Raw genomic sequence first — 20,751 nt, forward strand, 5'->3', positions numbered from 1 at the left:
CTACCAGCCGCTCCGCGGGAGAAAGATGAGGCTTTCTACTCCCGTAAAGATTTACACCCTCGGAAACCCTGTACAAGGTCGCTATGGGTCGGAACCGACTCGACGGCACTTAACAACAACAACAGGGGAGTAAAAAGACTGACAAGAAAGAATTGGGACAAACCACCAAAGGCATTCAAAGGTAATTTCCAATTTCTCTCTACAAGCATTTCTCTACAAAGTTTAAGATATTCATCCACATACTGCTAAGAGGTGGTCTTTGTACTTCTCTCAAAACTATCTCATAGGAGTAGGTACAACCTGTATTCCTTGAGTCCTGTCTAATGCTATAATCTTTTAATGTTGTTGCTGTTGTTAAGTGCAATTGAGTCCACTCCGACTCACAGAAACCCTGTTTAAGATTTCTAAGGAGGGGCTGCTGAGCTTGAACTGCCGACCTTATGATTCAAACTGACCTTGTGATTCAAACTGTGTTCCAGTGCTTTATCCCACAGGGCCATAGAAGGGGAAATTTAGTGTATGCATATTTGTGGGGGGTGGGAGGGCAGCACACATGTTTGGAGGAGGTATGACAGAACACCTGCATCAATAAAACAAATGATGCTGATTAAAACATATTATGGTATGACTAGGAAAGGGTATATGGCAAGGGCTTTTTAAGCCATGTTTTCTTTCTGCATCCAGGTTAATGGTTACATGATGTGCACTTAAGTTATATGTATTCTTATTTAAATATGTTAAACTTTGCAATCATAAAAAGGTTTTTATAGAAAACAATAAAGCATAACATTAGACTACAAAGCCACTCTAAGTGACTTTAGATTAAGGATTAATTAAAATTTATTTTCAAACATTAATTTTTTTAAATATGAACAATGACTTTGGAACCAAATGATGAAAGCTAATTATTTTTATGTGGCAGAGACAAAAATACAAGCTCATTACTGAAACTTGTCAAAATGTTATAATGGCAGATATAGAATAGAAAGACTTCTACGGTTCTGTTCCTATCCAACTGAATTTCTACTGTTTTCTCTAATGTGTTCAATAATATTTCATAAAGTCCTAATTAACCTTAGTTTATGATATAAATCAGAAAAATTTCTACTGGAATGGGTCAGAGCTAAGCAATGCCCATATATGTCAATAAAACACCCAGGCAGGTCTCGGTCAAAAACGTGAAAGAAAAATAATACAAGTGGAAGACAGGGGAAAAAAGGAGAAAGAGAAAAGCTAGGAAATAAAAAAGATACAAGAAAGGGTGAATGAGGGAGAGGGGAAGGAAGGAGAATAGAGCATCAATGACAATTCCCCCCTCAGAAGAAATATTTCCTACTGTTTCTTTGTTTCTATTTCCAGGCTTTTCCCTAATGCTACAAACGATGGATATGTTTTACTGCATAAGTCCCTTTAGTATAGGCATCCACTTAGTTGACAATATCACAAAGGTGCAAAGAAACATGGGTTCTTTAATCAGTAAGCAACAGTACATGCTCCAAAATATACTAGGCATGGGCCATACTATGTTTGCTTTTCAATGACTAATAAAACCGCCAGTGATGAGGCTATATATGTGTGAAAGATATATATTCATATTCATCACATTTTCCTGCCCCAAGGTTCACTTCATATTCAGTATCTCTTATTAAACTCAGTCTTCAATACCTTATCACTACATTACTGAAACACACTCCTTAAGAGCTTTCCTTACTCTGTTCTGGCTTGCATATTATTTCCTCAAATATGAGGTTCCTGTGGTTGCCTAATTATGTCAATACTATAAATCAAATCTATGTTACATTTAAGATGTACCATTCTCAGTTATGCCCTAGAGTTTGTTTCTCCTCAGCTGTGAACTGGCTTAATCTCAGGAATGTCTTTACAGAAATACTGCCCTCTTAGGGGCACTGCTTCTCCACTATGCTCTGACTTAGAATATTTACATTCTTCTATTTCACTCTAAATCCATTACCTTCAAGATTCACCACCCAAACGCAAAACCAACTACTATTTAACATCGGCTAGAAGTCAAATCCACTGTATAATCAAATAATTTTATTCTCTACCCATTGGTGTACTGTGTCTAGTTTAGTAAGTCTAGAAATATGGTCTAGAATCTTTATTTTTATTTAAAGTAATCCAATAAGGATTGAGTTTAACAGCTATTTGCTGATGTCATTACTTTGACATTACTTTGACAGTTAGCTGTTTGGATTTCTTGTTTAGGGGAGGAGGGTTTCCCCACAATCTCTTTCCTAGTCAGTTCCTCCTCTCTAACACAAAATATATCAAACATCTAAGTTCATTTCCTCTTTCAAATGTACCCATCTTTCTATCCTGTGTGCTTCTTCAGTTTTCCCCACTCATGGTATTTAAAAAAATAAAATAAAAAAGCGAGAGAGAAACTGGGGGAAAGGGAGAGCATAGGAGAGATGGGTACCATTCTGAATACACTCTAATCTTGGATCATCATTTTACTTCTTCCTGTACCTTGATAAACAGTCAGAACATGATCTCTGAAGCACAGGGTAGACTGAAACACCAACACATAAAATTTCTGCTGATTTCAGAATTCTAATTGACAGAATTTTAGAACATGAAAACTAGTTGCCAAAATCTACAAAATAATTTCATGATACAATGTCAGGAAATATTTATAATTTTCAAAATACTTTAAAAACTCGCTACTGAAACAAAGAGTGCATACTGCAGTGTGCATCATTGGCTCCACACCCCCCCACCCCAACACTGAAAGTAGCGTAGTGGTTATGAATCGGGCTGCGAACCGCAAGGTCAGCAGTTCGAAACTACCAGCTGTTCCGCAGGAGAAAGATGAGGCTTTCTGCTCCCGTAAAGATTTACAGCCTCGGAAACCCTGTACAGGGTCGCTATGAGTCGGAACCGACTCCACAGCACATAACAACAACAACAAGACCTAATAAGGCTGAGTCTGGAGAATTCCCTCAGAAATAACCAAAGAGATTGATGAGTCAGTTCCACAAAATTTAACCCTAATAAAAGGGAGAATCTACTACCTGTAAATCAGTAATAACGTGTGTATATATATGTATACATATGTGTATATATGAGGAAATGTAAAGTTTCTTTCTAAAGGAAACAGAAACAATTAATGAGACACACTGCTAAGATTTTAAAAGGTAAAGATGGAAGGAAAGGTAGACCAAGTAGAGTAAAAGGCATGAACAAAGTCTCACATGCAAAAAGCGTTTAAGATGTTTTCAAGGGAATGTTACTACAACCTGAGTGGCAAAAAAGAACACAATTAAGAGTACAACTACGGCTGTACTCTAAAATCAAGCAACTACTCTATGCCTCCTAATTTTGTGGCTGTTCAAGAAATAGTAAGGTAAGTTAAATGAGAAATTTGAGGTAAAGAGTATGTGGGGAAAAAAACACCTGTACAGCAAGAGAGAAATCACATAGGCAGGTAAAATTCAGGACATGAGAAAATGATCAGGACAGGACAGGATCAACAGAGCAGAAGACACCAATTAACTCAGACATTTTATACCATTCAATATCTTTTCTTAGGTCAACTGAATTGAACAGTGTAATAATTTTCCATAGTTACCAGGCCTCCTAACACAACATACTTACATACACAGTACAGGAATCAATATTTGGAATTGATGATGGCTTCACTTCACTACTGATTTTATGTTCCTATCTTAATTATATAGGGAGCTCACAAGTATGCCAAAATTAGAGAGTATGGGGTATACATGTTCATTCATACAGTGTAGAGTTCCTTGCCTAGACTTCACCTAAATTATTTCTGTCTGACTATAAAAACTACTTCAATGCTCCAAGGAGAATAATGACAAAAACAGATTAAAATATAACCACCTTTCAAACATCACGACTTGGAGGCGCAGTAAATAGGAAAACTATCAGATTAGGGAATCTGAGCATAAGTCTATTCTGCTACTAATTAAACAGTTATGTAAAACTGAGTTAAATACATGCACATACCTGCTGACATGCATGCACACATACCTCACTTCCCCCAGCTACAAAATTAATGAGTAAAACTATTTCTGGTTTTCAAAATTCAGAACTAAAACTTCTATAATCGTATCTTTGAGAAGCTTAAAGAGATTTAAAAGTCTTATATCTATTCTAAGATTTAAATATGATGTACTGAATACGAAGTCAGAAGGCGTAAGTCAAGCTTGCTTTAATGTAATGGATAATTTAAGAGGGAAAAACCTTTATACAGATCAATCACAGCTTTGTAAAATTTACAAAGAAAATTAGTGAAATGAATGATCACAAGACTATATATACATCCACACAAGAAGTCTCTAAAAAGGCAATTCTTCAATAAATGATCAAAACCAAACAGTTCCAAAACCAGAGACAGAAGAAAAGACACTAGGAAAACTCATTTATGTCTAAAGGGCCATATTTAGGGAAACAATTTCAAATCACTGCAAATATATATTGAAAGGCTCTGTGATAAATAGAGTGGCTAGCAGACATAAGACAGGCTTGTAACATTTGGATAAACACTGCATCACCATCCTTTGGACTCTCACAGCATTTACTCAGCTTGAAGTTATAGGGAACAGAACGACTCTAACAAAATAATTATATTAAATAGAAGAAGTATGTGATCTGCAATATACTTGTTTTTGAATCAAACAAATGAGGAAACAGACCTAAGGACGGTATTCAACTGAAGATCAAACTAAATGGTAGCACTGGATACCAGAAAACTGTCCTTTCAACTCCAAATTCTGTGTTTTGTTTTTTTCATTACAGTATGGCATTGTCTTGTCTGGTAAAAACAAAAACAATGGAGCAACAAGCCATTAAGGCAGGGCCCTACACATTATAGTTTATTTAGCATCTCTGATTCTGAAGACAGTACCATTATTCCAATTTTATACAAGAGAGAATTGAGAGTTCCTAATATTATAAATTGAAAAGTATTAGCAGGTGTGTATGGTATGGGGGAAGGAAGGCAGACAGTGGTCAATCTTGTCTTCAATTCTGAAAAGGTAAAATTACTGGTAATCATAGATCACTCACCCACAGATCTTGAGATTTTAAATGAAAAGCATAGTCATTTCCCAATTCAAATAGCCTGGGTTGGTCCTACTTCACATGAGTGGCTGAGAAGTTGCAAAACAATCTCTAATCTACTCTTTCTTTAACTAGAATCTTATAGCAGATTATTTAGAAACATACAGAAGACTAAAAACCTAAGGTGGGTCAATACCTCTGAAGGAACAATCTAATTATTTAAAACTCTACTGTTGAAAAAGGTACGCTTACTGACATTAAAATATTTTACATGTTTATCACACATACACACAACCCCACCCATACACAAAGACATAAATAAGCCATTTACTGGAAACAGCTGGCATTATTAGTTTTATGTCAACTTACCACTGAAATGCATTGTAATGGAAGTAGACCAAACCAAGACCATATAAAAAGGCAGCATTCTGTAAAAAGAGAAAAGGAAACTTTTAGGAAAAGCATTTATTTCTAATACATGTGATGTTTACCAATACACACTATAGTGCCTAAGATGTTTTAAGTTTTTAAATTATCATTCAGGACAATATAGTAAAATTACAATCATGAGTCAGCAGATGGCATAGAATTCTATCAACTTAGAAAGATAATCCTGGTTTCTTTTTAATCAAGCTTGTCCTAAAATCAAACATCTACTAGCAGAATTCTATGAAGCAAATAAAAAACAAAAATGTATTATTCAGGGATAAGAAAATGCTCAGAATATATATTATCCTATTTTCTTGTTGTTCATCTATATTCTTTCTCTAGTTCTCTCTGCTCTTTGGACTGGAAATCATTTTATGTTCAGTACAGTTGGAAAGTAGCTAGAATTCATAGGACGTATGTAATGTAAATTATAAACTTCTAACAAATTTTAGTATTAAAATTTTTTAATTAAAAAAATTATAAACCACATGTCAAACCTCCATCTAGCTGCTTCCATTTTTTTTTCTTAATGTTTTATTGTGAATTATGTGATCGTTTAAATGGGAGAACATTCGTTTTACATTCATCCTATAGTATATCATTTCATTGCTATGGTTACAATCCCCTCCATGCATCATCAACCATCCAAAGGGTATACACTACAATCATGCCCCCTGGTCATCAGCACACAGCCCCTCTCCCTCTCTGTGTCTAAAGTTCCCAACAGCTCCATCTCTCCATGTCATCATCTCGTCTCTGCTTCCATTTGAGGCCATCAATGCTTCTCTGGGTAGGGTCCCGCTCTTCTCCCTTGAAGGTCCCAGGGACCTCTGCTCTTAGGCTGAAAAGTTAATCATTCCCTTCCTTGCTAAAAAACGTCTACCTTTACAATTCCATCCCTCAACAAGCAGTCCAGATAACAATTATTCACACTATTGTAGCCCAAGAAATCCATCCGGATTTTATGTCACCAGCGTCGCCTAAACAGATTGTATACTACTCAGTGGAGATTCTACCTTCCTCCATGCCCTATGAATCTAGCTTCCCTCTTGAAAGCTTGTAAGCCAGTCACTTCTTGCCTTTGTAGGCCACCCATTTTGGGTAGCCAATGTCTAAGTTGCCCATCCCTGTCTACTCTGTGTATGGAGGGGGTGGGAATGAGCCTTGCTGTAGGGATTTGTTCCCTCTTTTGTAGCTGCTTCCATTTTGCAGCACAATTAGAAAGATACCAACACTTAATCCTGACTCACTTTGACTTCTGGCCTCCAAATAAGAAAGAACTAGCTATTTCCTTCTGTCAAAAAGTGCAAACATTTGCGTAACTATGTGTTGTAACAATAACAATTTTTAAAAAAATAAACAAAAAATGGAGAACAAACAAGATGGCAGATCAGGTAGAAGTGCAGTGAGGAGCTCTGTCAGGAAAAACACAGAATACCGGATGGACCAAGCAGGCTCAGGGGATGGTGCCAGAACTCTGAACCACATATAAAGGAATTATTTAGACACTTGGAAGGCTTACAACTAGAGGAATTTGTAGCAGAAGCAAGAAATCCATTGCTTTCTAATCCAAGACGCTCATCTGCTTCCAGAGCCGCCATCTTGGGAGAGATCAAGTGGGGGAAGGATTAGAGCAGCCATAGACTCCTGACAGAATTGCGGAGATAAGGGTGTGGAAACTTTTTTTGTTGTTATCTGTTCATTGGTCTCTCGCTGGATGCGCACCTCCATTCAGGTGACTAAAAGGGGTGTGAGTGGGCACCCCACCCCTGGAGGGTTCTACTACCCTCCTTGTAATTTAAAGGGACAGTTTCCACTTAAAACCAAACGGCAGTGTAAAACAGCCACAGAAGGCCCTGAACTGTTTATCACTAGGAAAAAGGCCTAATGGGGACTGTGGACAGGGATAGGCAGAATAAAAAGAAAATCAGCTGAAAATTAAATTCTGAGTTGCATCACAACCAACAGTGGCATCTTGAAATTTCTCAAGAAGAAGAGTGAAAAGGGAAGCCTATCTCCTGATCACATCTACCTGGAGGCAATCAGAAAGCATAAAAAATACCAAAATATACACTCATATAAATATTAAGGCCACAGATAACTCCTGAATATGCCCAAAAAACAGAAGCAGATGACCATATCTGCACATGTCCAGAAACGAGATAAAGTGACTGAGGCAAACGAGCTAGAAGGAAGATGGGCAGGCTTTGAAAATGCCTGAGAAGGAATTCCTAAAAAATTATTATAAAATGTATCAAAACACTACAAAATAGAGTTGAGAAAAATAAAGATGAAGTCAGGAAAGCGCTACATGAACAATCAAATAAGATAGATACAGCATTGTAAACAATTCAAAACCTTCAGAAAGAGGTCCAAATGATTAATAATAGAATATCAGAAATGGACAATATACTGAAAGGGCAATCGAGTAGAATTGAAGAGATAGAAGCCAGAACTAGTGAGCTAGAAGATAAATCTCTCAAAACTATTAAGATAGAAGACCAAGCACAAAAAAAGGATAAAAAAGTCTGAAGAAGGCCTAAGATTCATGTTGGACAACATAAAGACGAGTAACTTAAGAATTATTGGCATTTCATAACAGGAAAAATCACACAAGTCCACAGAGGAGATAGTTGAAGAGCTTCTGGAAGAAAATTTCCCTAACATCCTGAAAAGCAAAAAAGATAAGCATTCAAGAAGCTCAACGAACCCCAGGAAGGATAGACCCTAAAAGACAATCACCAAGACATATAATAATCAATCTCTCCAAAATCAAAGATAAGGACAGAATCCTGCAAGCAGCTAGGGAAAAGAGAATGTAACATATAAAGGCAAGCAAATCAGATTAAGCTAAGATCTGTCAACAGAAACCATGCAGGCAAGAAGGCAATGGGGAGACATATATAAAACCCTGAAAGAAAAGAACTGCCAACCAGGAATCCTTTATCCAGCAAAGCTATCAATCAAATATGATGGTGTAATCAAAACATTCCAGGATAAACAGAAGTTAAGGGATTTTGCCAAAGCAAGCCCTGCTAATGAAAAACATCCTAAAGGAAGTTCTGTGGACTGAGAGCCAACAAGAACACACAACAACCAGAGAATGACATACGTGACAGCATCACTCTGAAATCAATCGACAAACAGAAGAGGCAAGAACATAATAAAATTATAAGAACAGAGGATCTGGGAGGTCAGTCTATGATCAAAACAATTACAATGTGAAAGAAGGTAAACACAAAGGAACAGAGATCCAGGGGGTGAGAAGGTCAGGTAGATTACAGGATAAAATAGACTGTCTTAAACAGAGGGAAGAGTTAATGGAATATAAGGTAACCACAACAGTGGTGTAGGGGTGGGGGGTTTAGTTTGGGTGTTGGGATGGGTAATACAAAAAGGGGGAGGAGACAGAACAACAAGATAGATAGGGGAACAGTAAGATAGGTTTGCATGGCCTAAGTGGGACAGACTTAAATAGTGATGCATGCTCAACCTTGGAACAACAGGGCTCTGTGATATAGGGAGCTAGGCATAGTTTGAAGAGGGGAAATAATACAAAAATGGTTATCTTATGAATATTGGTTTCCCTTGCATACTATTGTAAAATAGACACTTGACTGGGATAGAAAGGAAATGTTGGGACAAATGATTACAGAAAACTTGTAAGCCCATCTTCAGCCTATAACTGACTGGCATACCTAAAAGGGGTTCTACAATTTGCCCAGTGAAATAGGCCCATTGCAGAGCCTTTGTAGTGTATAGGACCGCAGGTAGAATCCTGAGTCCCATCCAGAACCTTATGACATAGGACATTTCCACTAGCAAGGACAAGCAGAACAGCATGGAACAGCTAGAGCAACAGAAGATACATCTTCATAGAAAGATCATGAGGAAAAACCAAAATAAACATGTCAGCATGACTGGCTACTACAAGAATAAGCAAGCTGTTTGCCGGGAAGCCATCACGTTCCTTCAGGACAAACTCCCCTCTAAGACTAAAACTAAAAGGGACACACGAACAGGCATGTAAACTTGCTGATGACCACACTGGTCTACTGGTGAGTCGAAGAGGGGGAAAGGCAGCAATGAAGAAATGGGCTGAGTTCAACCACAGTCTACTGACTCCTGTTGACCTGGAGATGAGAGATGGAAGAGGAAGGTCTGGCTGGTCCAAAGTGTGGTGAGACCTGGGGACACTTGAGCCCATGGACAAGGACATAGCCACAGAGGGCTAGAGCTGAGAGTGAAGCATCCAGTTGATATGAAGTGAGGGGAGATGCACAAGAACACCCAAACTTGCAGACAGACAGTACCCCATTTGATCTAGCCTCAATGGCTTGATAATCAGAACTCAACTAGAGGACGATTACAAAAAAATTTTTTTTATAAAGGAAACAAGGGTAAATTGCTAAAATTTGATCAACCTGACCTATATTCATGGAGGTAGTATCAATGCGATCCCCTTGGTAGACAGGGTAGATAGGGATAGGCAACTTAGACACTGGCTACCTAAAATGAGGGGGCAATAAAGGCATGAAGTGACTGGCTTACAAGTTTTGACGAGGGAGTTTAGTTTAAGAGTGGGGGGCGGGGGGAATAAAAAGTCCTCACTGAATAGTTTTCATCTTGTCTAGATGCATCTGGTGAAAAGAGATGGGGATAAGATTTCGTATGATTCAATAGTGAATAAATGTTATCATGACTAATTGCGACTGTCACAATTGTAAAGGTAGAAATTTTGTAACAAAAACATGGGCGTGATTAATCTTATAGTCCAGAAACAGAGGACCCTAGGACCATGAAGGGAGAAGAGTGCAAGCGGAATGCTAGACCTTATCCAGAGAAGCAGGGACGCCAGAGAAGGAGGTAGAGATGGGGACACGGTGGGAGGGAGCGGCTCAGGACTCTAGATTCATGGGAACAGAGGGACTAAGAGCTGGTGGCCAGGAGGCAGACTTGCAGAATGTGCTCTTTGGAGGTGTAAATTATTATATATATATGCCTGAGTGTTTTTTGTTTTTGTTTTGTTTTGTTAAAAAAAAAAAAAAAAAGCTAAAGTGAATAGACAGAAATACTCTTAACTGATGGTACATGGAAGGGATTATAATCATTGTAATGAAACAAGGTTTGTCGAATGTAAAACTTGATGATCTGCCCTGTAAACTTTCATTCAATCCACAATAAAAACTTCAAACCAAAACAAAACAAAAACTAAATCTGTTTTAGCAAATCTTTCCCTATTTTTAGAAAGCTTTTCAAGCAGATCCTTAAGAACAAGTTTTATTTAAACTTACGTTGTAAACTTTCAAAAGCTTTAATACTAAAATGCTTTTTCCATACTGTCTTACACTGCATTTCACAGCACTTATTTGGCAAGTTGGAGTCCAAATAAGTGCTGTGGCACTGTGGGATAATGCACTGGAACACAAAGTTAGTTTGAACTACAAGGTTCAAATTCACCAGCCATTCCTTGGAAACCCTATACAGGGTCAGTGAATCGGAACTGACTCCGAGGCACGTAACAACATTATTTGGGAAGTTATTCTAGCATAAGCAGAGGACTGAGGAACTGAGAAAGAAGGGCAGTACTCAATAAAGGGCACATTATCATGCCACAACAATAGCAAGGAGTAAAAATTACGGTGGAATTAAGGTTTAAGGATGCCCCCACTTTTGTAAAGGGTGTGAGACTCAAGTCACTACTCTTAATTTTCCATGGAAGTATGGTCTGAGTACAAATATATATGAATGCTTTGACAAAGTTTGCTCTCTTACTCTGGAACCTACATTCTGGTTCATTTCTGTCTGGACTTCCAATTTGTGGGACTTGTGTTCTATCACCTGACCTGATTTACCAGCTTCTGCAGCCTTGTGCATCACTAGCTTGTTGTCTGACCTGTCAATTTGGGTTCCTCAGCTCCTGAGACTACATGGGTGAGGAAAATCCTCCAGACTGACTTCTGAACTACTAATTTGGGATCTGCCAGTTCCATAATTGCATGAGCCATTTCCATGACATTTTGTGAGTTCAGTGATACACTGCAACTTATTGTAGAACCCTGGGGTGTGAGGGAGAGAAGGAGTGGTGGTTCCTATCAATGCATTTGAATTACAGTGTTGGTGAAGAATATTGAAAAGTACCACAGACTGCCAGAAGAACAAACAAATCTGTCTGGGAAGAAATACAATCAGAATGCTCCTTAGAAGCCAGGCTAGTGAAATTTTCTCTCTGGTACTCTGAACATGTTGTCAGGAAGGACCAATTCCTGAAGATGACCATCATGCTTGATAAAGTAGAAGTTCAGTGAAAATGAGAAAATCTTCAAGGAGAAGAAATAATACAGTGGCAGCAACAATGGACTCAAGCATAGCAATAACTGTGAGGATGGTTCAGGATCAAACAGTGTTTCATTCTCTTGTGCACTGAGTCACTATAAGTCAGAACCGACTTGATGGCACGTAGTAACACCACCACTGTCCTCATTAAGGACTCCTGGTATGGCGCTGTAGGATCAGCACTGGACTGTGAAGTTTGAACTATCAAACTTTGTTGATAGTTCAAACCCAACAGCTGCTCTTTAGAAACCCTATACAGGGTCGCTATGAGTTAGAAACTACTTGAAAGCACTTAACAACAATAACAACAATTATTCTTTCCAGGATCCCCAGTTGCACAGTGGTTAAAGCACTTGTCTGTCAACCAAACAGTTGGTAGTTCAAGCCCACTCGCCACTCTATGGGGGGAAAATGCAGCAGTCTGCTTCCTTAAAGATTTACAACCTTAGAAGTCCTATGAGGCAGTATTACTCTGTCCTGTAGTGCTGTAGGACAAAGCACTAGACTGCAAAGTCCATTTGAAACAAAAGGTTGTCAGTTCAAACTCACCAGTTGCTCCTCAAAAACCTTATACAGTGTCACTATATGTCGAATCCAACTCCACAGCACTTAAGTTTTTAACTAACAACATAGTGTCACTGTGTATTGGCAATGACTAAATGGTACACAAGAACAACCTCTATTTCATAGCAGTCAGAACCTTTAAAAGGAGACACAAATATTAGTGTTCTGCACAAAATTAAGTTTTACTATTATATAATAATGTCACATGATAGAGGTATTTCACTAAGGGCAAATTCAGGGGTGAGGAAAATCACCTCTAGTTGGAGACAGAGAAGCAGTTCTAAGCTTCACAAAAAAGATGGTACTTAAAGCGGATCATGGATAATTGATAGAATTTACAGAGTGGCAGAAGTGTGTGTGGGGGATGGGTGGGGGGTGGGGGGAATTCCTAAATAGAGAAAGGATGAAGCATGAAAAAAGTAAGGCCAATGGGAGTATACAGCAAATGCCCCTCAATAAAACTGTTTTTCCACTACAACCCATGCTACCTTATACCTGAGCACCAAAATTGCTAAAAGATGTTATCTACTGTTATTCAAGCCATGCTCTCTACCTTCAGTAAAAGGAGCCATGTCTTTTAATTTTTTACTTCATTAGCTGAATATTTTATTGCACTGAACTACCTACTGTGTTCAGAATATCTGTGTTTTGTTTAGTTTTGTCCTTAGAAAATAACATATTTCTTGAAAACAGAGAAAGCTATTTTTGTCAGTCTGGCTTGCTAAATCCTTGAGAGTACTCTCTATGGTACCTAGTAAGCACTCAACTTTTTCTGGGGGCTGGGAGAAGGAAGAGGGGGCAGCAACCAAATCAGACCTTTTGAAAAGATTATCGGAAACTTTTATGAACCCCCAATTCTGTGAATACTTTTAGAGCATATAATTTCCTCATTTAAAAATAGGAAACTAACAGGATTTAATTATTTTATCTATTACATTTTAATATATATTTAGAAAACAGTTTTCAGTAAAGAACGGTAGTTAGAATTCAAAGAAAACGCACAATATACTTCTAGAACAAGTTTTAGTATGGAAAATCATTACATACCAAAAAGTCTCTTACTTGAAAGAAGGGACCCAAGCAATGTTTACTGCACTACTCACAATAGCCAAAGGATAGAAACAACCCAAGTGTCCATCAGCAGATGACTGGATAAACAAAATGTAGTATATATAAGGGTAAATCTAAACAAATTGTTAGTAGGGTTCCAGTTACATGCACCACCAAAAGTGTTTAAACATGTCTCTGCAATCAGTGCATAGCTGCCAACAAATTACTTCAATAATTTACTTGACTCAGTCTCATTAGAGGACCTTATTTAAAAAAAAAAAAAAAAAAAGTCCTATCAAAACAGCAGCTTCCTAAGGGATCTGCGGAGCCAATTCAAGTCAAGGCAGAGAGAGGTCAACTCAGAAGGTTATGGAGATTGTTTTGAGATTCTAAAGGGGGTAATCTTGATAGATTTTCTCAAAGGACACAGGACAATCAAAGGGACTTCTTACGAAGACGTTTATAGAAAACTAAAAACTGCATTGGTGAGAAAAAGGCCAAGGAATATTTTCCCAGCAAGAAAATGCACCTGCTTATTCTTTGAAGGTATCAAGGGCTGTCCTATGAGAATACCAGCACTGATCCTGCCCCTTTAAATTTATTTTTGTTCCCAAAATTCAAAGAACATTTTTTTTTTAATCACAATTTCAGTCTCTCGAGGATGCCAAAACTGCCTTTTTGACACGGTGCAAATCAAACACACAGAATTCTTCAGGGAAAGGTTAAGAGATGATAAGAGCATCTTCAGACGTGTATAGACCTACACAGAGGATATGCCAAGAAGCAATAGCTTCACATTTCATACTTTTGTTTAATAAAGATTTCTATGATTCTACAGAAATACTTTTTGGCTTACTCTTGTACTTGGGTACAGTACCTAAAAGACAGCTGGGAAAGGAGAAGAAAAAACAGTATGTCTCAGCTAGTGGCTTTAAATAGCACATCTTTAGAAAAATGTGGAGGCTACTTCTGGTCTTTAGCGTAGTGGTTACAAATTGGGCTGCTAACCTCAAGGTTGGCAGTTTGAAACTACCAGTGGTTGCGCGGGAGAAAGATGAAGCATTCTGCTCCCATAAAGATTTACAGCCTCAGAAACCCTGAGCAGGGTCACTGTGAATTGGAATCCACTCCACGGTACTTAACAACACTACTTCTAGTCTTCAAAATTCAATTAAAAAAAAAAAGCCTTGGATTGTTTTGGTTAGTGGTTCTTGATTGGGAGCATATGGTAAAGCAAAGGGAAGAGGAATCTAAATGCTGGAGTCAGCAAGTGGTTACTAACTTTTAGTGACCTGGAGGCATGAATTGCTATATACCCTAATATGCTTGTATTCCCTCCAAAAATATCAACAAACTACCTCACCAAAAATGTCAATACAATCTACATTGAGAAACATGCAATTGGATGACTCAAGCAAAGGCAGAGTCATGAAAATGAGTTTAAATTTAATATGGTCATTCTTTAACCTATTGTGAGGAATTATAGGAGTACCAAGTCTATTTTTGACTCATAGTGACCCCATGTGACAGAGTAGGGTTTTCTAATCTTTCATTTTTACCAGGTTTTCCACCTGTGGAGCCACTGGGTGGGTCTGAATTCTTGTCCTTTTAGTTAGCAGTCAAAGGTCTTAACCTTGTGCCACCAAGGCACATATCTGGGAAATGTACTGTTTATAAAAGATACTCCCTGCAACAATCCAAACCATTTAACCTCAATCAATCAAGGGTTGTCCTATGGGTTAAATTCCGCTTTGCTGTTGTGGTTCCGAACCATAGCGACCCTGCATAGGGTTTCCGAGAAGCGGCTGATGAGCTTAAACCACCAACCTTGCGGTTCAAACCAACTGTGCAGTTGCACAGTGTCACACCAGGACTCCCAAATCCCACAAGCCACCTGTTTTTTCTAACGTTTTACTGGAACATAGTAATCATATGTCATAGTTATTTATGTATTTCCTGGGACTGCTTTCAGCTACCAGGGGCAAAGCTGAGTAGACGTTAACCAGGCTCATCAAAAAAAAAAAAAAAAACAAACATACACACACTTGCTGTGGAACAAATTCCGACTAGTGGTTACGAATCGGGCTGCTAATCTCATGGTCAGCAGTTTGAAACTACCAGCTGTTCCGCGGGAGAAAGATGAGGCTTTCTTCTCCCAAAAAGATTTACAGCCTCAGAAACCCTGTACAGGGTCACTATGAGTTGGAACCGACTCCACGGCACATTACAACAAGAGGACAGTGTAAAACTGGCCCATAGGATTACCCAGGCTGTACAACTTTAAACCTTATTATATGTGTATTATTTGGCCTTCTATTTAAAAAAAACAAAAAACTTTCTAGCCCTTTGCCAAAAAAGTTCCGTAATCTCTGACCTAGACTGCGTATTTAGCACCCAACACAACTCTAAATTGAGAAATTATAACTTGGTGTGATCGCCATCAATTTCTTATATGATCAATCATTACCAAGTTCTTATACTGAACCTAGAGGTAAGTTATTGTGTCAAGCTAGCTATTCACCAATACCAGAGTCCACAGTCAGTGGTATTTTCACTGATCCCCAATATAGCTCTTAGAGAAATTCCTGAATGCCCTATGTTCCATAATCAGGAATACAGGGCTCTAGGTGTGAGAGGGGAGTAATCTGCAATCCTCTGGAATTAAGACACTGAAAGTTTGATTTCTTACAACCCTACAGGGAGAAGGTATAAAAACCAGCAAGAAATGGGGGAGGTTACTGCTGTTCTTCAACTTCTCTTGCTTTCCCCAGATTAAAGGAAATGGCATTAAAGGCTCTGCTTCTATTTTCACAAACATACCCACGTTAAAGTGGAAAACGAGTGAGCTATACAAAACGAGTGAGCTTTAGAACAACCAAAGATGAAGTAAAGTTAGCAACCTTATGTCAGACCCCCCCACACGCCAAATATTCTTAAATCTGCCTATGAAATCCCATGGAAGACATCGTTGGTTGGCTGAAAACTCCTTTTCTTCCTGGACACAATCCAGTGAGAAAAAGCTGGCAATGTGACACAGTTTTAGCAAGTCAGCCAAACAGATTTTGACCATGTGGCTTCTAGGAAAGCTTTTGTTTTTCCTTGCATAAGTGTCTCCCTTCCTTGTCTTTCTCCTGATTTGTATGTCATTTTCACCGGATAGATAATTAGCAGCCCTGTGTAAAAACTCAACTGGGCCAGGCCTGGAGTGGTACTTAGGACATTTCAAAATCTTAAAGGAAAATGAGCATAAAAATAGTAAAATCTCAATAAGTTTAAAATCTAAACACTACTATTCCTTTGAGGAAAGGGCTATTTTCTATTTTGAAGCAAAGTTTAGAACTTTATAGCAAGTTATAAAGCAAATTTTAACAGCAATATAGCAAGGCAACTCTTTCCAAGACAAAGGGAGAGGAGGATTAACTTTAGAGACTGTTAGTAACTAATATGTTAAAGCTTCTAAAACTTTTATTAAACAAGCCTAAGCCAAAGGTCATTATTTTTCATTGTTTTTGCTAAGTGCTATTGAGTCGGTTCTTACTCATGCTGTTGTTGATGCTGTTGAGTCGGTTTCGACTCATATCAACTCAGTATAAGGTTTCCAAGAGCAGCTGGTGGGTTTGAACAGCCAACCTTGTGGTTAGCAGTCCAGGGCTTATCCTACAGGCAACATCAGGACATAATTAAGTATAACTAATTAGTTTCTAAAGGATGAGATTATCAAGATATTATTAAAATGGTGCCTATCTCTGGATAAAATATCAATTTGATTGTAGCTACATAACTCAGCATCCCACAAACATCAGTAATCATCTTTGGCAGGGGTCTAGTAAAAAGAAAGAAAAGGCGGGGGGGATTTAATCAGGAATCACAAAGGCTCCGGGGATGGGGAGGTGTCTAATCACTCAAGCACCCCCCTACAGTCACCAGAGTGGAGGTACACAGACAGCCAGAGACTAATGAACAGAGAGAAAAAAAGAGTGTCCACACTTTACCGAGGATCGGTCAGACTTCTGCAGTGGGAGAGCTCCTCTGATACATTTAAAGAAAGCAACAGACAAATCTACGATAATAGTGGGAGATTTCAATACATAACTTTCTAAAAAGGACAGAACCAGAAAGAAACTCGACAACGACACAGAGGAACTAAACAACACAATCAGCCAACTTGACCTCATAGATAGCTTTGATGGCTCCATGATCAGAACTTCACCAGAAGAAGATTAAAAAAAAAAAAAAATTTTGATGAACATGACTTATACTAATGGATGTGTTGTTGTTGTTAAGCGCCTTTGAGTCAGTTCCGACCCACAGAGACCCTGTACAGGGTTTCCAAGGCTGTAATCTTTACAGGAGCAGAAAGCTTCATCTTTCTCCCGCAGAGCGGCTGGTAGTTTCAAACTGCTGACTTTAAGGTTCGAAGCGCGATTTGTAACCACTACGTTTACCAGAGCTCACTAATGGATATAGTAGCTCAAAATACCGACTGAAAGGGAAGGTGTCTTCACATCAAGGATCAAGCGTATCTCCTGTGTATATAGGGTTGATAGGGACAGGCAACTTAGACACTGGCTACCTAAAATGGGGGTTCCATATAGGCACGAAGTGACTAGCTTACAAGCTTCTGAAAGGGAGTTCAGAGTTCGTGGGGGAAGGTAGAATCCTTGTTCTTGCATAATGTGCCCTTTGGGCATTCAAAGACTGGGTAAAAAACCTTCATAACCCTTGCCCAAGTAGGACAGAGGCCAAGGGGCCACATGGCTGAGAGGCTGGAAGACAAGCTTGAGGCATGCCTGATTGGAGAACTGCTGTTCCTGAATCTTTCTCTGAATTGTACCGCTAATAAACCACATAATCATGAGCATAGTTATGAGTTCTGTGAGGCCAGCACAATGCATTACAGAACCCACATGTAAAGCAGAGTGCTGTGGGAGTAATGCTGGTGTAAAGAATATTATAGGGTGGAGGCATGTCTGACCTCTACTTCACAGAAATTATCAGCCTTGGGTTGATATTGACTTTGCTTCGCGTTACCTCTTGTGAAGTCTGACTCCCACATGGTTTTTGCACATGTTCTTATACAGTTATATTTCCTATTACATGGTTCCAATTGATCATTTTTATTTGAGAGAAAGAAAATAAAAAGTGTTTCAGAGGATTAGAAATTTTATACATTGTATCTTGTACACTGGAAAAAATTAGAACCCTTATATACACTGTGCCTTGTATACTGCTGGTGGAAATTCAAAATGACACAGTGAGTAAGTGAAAGTTCCTAAAAAGGTTAAACAAAATTAGCATATGACATAGCAGATCTATGCCTAAGCATATACATAAGACTTAAAAATAGAGACTTATTCAAACAGATACTTACCTATTAAGGACTACAGACACCCAAGTGTCTATCAGTAGATGAATAAACAAAACATGGTATAAACAATGGAATAATTCAGTCATGAAGAGAAATGAAATTCTGATAGATGCTACAACACAGATGAACCTTGGAAACATTATGCTGAGGGAAGTAAGTCAGACATAAAAAGGCAAATATGGCACGATTCCACTTATATGAAATATCTAGAATAGGCAAATGCACAGAAGCCAGAAAGTAGATTAATAGCTGCCATGGGTTAGGGAGATAAGGGAATTATTGCTCAAGCCATAAAGAATTTCTGATTGAAATGGAGAAACATCTGGAAGTAAATAGTGTTGATGGCTACCTCCTCTGCCCCCCCCAAATAAAAAAAAAATTCAGTTTTAAAATAATACTATAGTCTTAGCCAGAGCTATATATTAAGATAGGGAAATTAAAGGTGTGGGTTAATGTGCCAGATTGCAAAGCAGTTTGTACTGCAAGGATGGTGATTCAAGCTCACCAGCTGCTCCTTGGAAATCCTATCCATGGTCGCTATGGGTCGGAACAACAACAAATTGGCAAAAAGGAAGTAAAACTGTATTTGCAAACGATATTATCCTATACACAGAAAACCCCAAAGTTTCAGTAACAAAGTTACCAGACCTCATTGGAAGATTCAACCAAGTGGCAGAGTATAAGATCAACATACAAAAATCGGTTGCATTCCTCTATACTACTAATGACAGCACTGAAAAGGACATTAGGAAAGCAATACCATTTACAATAGCTGCCAAAAGGATGAAATATCTAGGAATAAATGTAACCAGAGAAACAAAGGACCTATACAAACAAAACTACAGAACACTACTACAAGAAACCAAAAGAGACTTACAAAAATGGAAGACTATGTATCAAGCTCCTGGATAGGAAGACTAAACATTGTGAAAATGTCATTGCTGCCCAAAGCAATTTACACATATAATGGAATCCCAATCCAGATTCCAATGACATTCTTCAAAGAGATGGAAAAAACAATTACAAACTTTATATGGAAAGGAAAGAGACCCAGGATAAGCAAAGCCCTGCTTAAGAAGAAGAACAAAGTTGAAGGGCTCTCACTCCCTGATTTCAAATTTTACTATATGGCTACAGTGGTCAAAAGAGCTTGGCAACTTGTGCAACTTGGACTGAAACCCAGCAAGAATAGACAACAACCAGAGATTGACAGATGTAGCAATACCACCTTGAACTCAGTCGACAAATAGCAGAGTTCAGAACACAACCAACTACAGCAACGAATTCAGACAACCTGTGAGGCCAACCAAAGATCAAAATATTAACAATGTCAAAGAAGGGAAAAATATAGGAACAGAGATCCAGGAAGTGAGGCAGTCGAGTACATTGCAGGATGCAATAGACTGTTTTAAACGCAGAGAAAACATAATAGACTATAGGGTAACCCCAAAGAAAACTAATACATCACAATTTACCATGAAAATGAAGATCCAAGCAGAACAAGTTAATACTCAAACTAAGAAAAAAACCAACAAGATAATAGCACAACACACATGAACTCAGCAAAAAGAAGGCATGCAGAACAAAAGAACAAACAGTACCACAAAACAATTAACATAATAGCAGCTGTTAATCCATACCTAAAGGAACTCTGGTAGCTTAGTGGTTACAAATCAGGCTGTGAATTTCAAGGTCATCAGTTCAAAGGGACCAACTGTTCCCTGGGAGAAAGATGAGGCTTCCTGCTCCCGTAAAGATTTACAACCTCGGAAACCCTGTACAGGGTCCCTATGAGTCGGTTCCGATTTCACGGCACGTATCCACCACCACAGATAATTACACTGAATGTCAATGGATTAAATGCACCAGTAGAGACAAAGTGTCAGAATGGATAAGAAAACAAGACCCTTCACTAGGCTTCCTACAAGAAACACACCTTACATACAAAGACAAAA

At 38.4% G+C, this 20,751-nt stretch overlaps 1 protein-coding gene across 9 annotated transcripts in view; it reads right to left on the reverse strand.

The window, feature by feature from the left end:
- Window positions 1-20,751, reverse strand: part of KDM6A (lysine (K)-specific demethylase 6A) — a 298,541-nt gene that overhangs the window by 134,618 nt on the left and 143,172 nt on the right. For all 9 annotated transcript variants that reach the window (XM_006864247.1, XM_006864249.1, XM_006864243.1 and 6 more), the window contains exon 5: window positions 5,419-5,477. In XM_006864247.1, coding sequence (XP_006864309.1) covers window positions 5,419-5,477 — 59 coding nt within the window. The remainder of the gene's footprint in view (window positions 1-5,418; window positions 5,478-20,751) is intronic.

This window comes from Chrysochloris asiatica, unplaced genomic scaffold (genome assembly GCF_000296735.1).
Source record: "Chrysochloris asiatica unplaced genomic scaffold, ChrAsi1.0 scaffold00062, whole genome shotgun sequence".
Taxonomy (NCBI): domain Eukaryota; kingdom Metazoa; phylum Chordata; class Mammalia; order Afrosoricida; family Chrysochloridae; genus Chrysochloris; species Chrysochloris asiatica.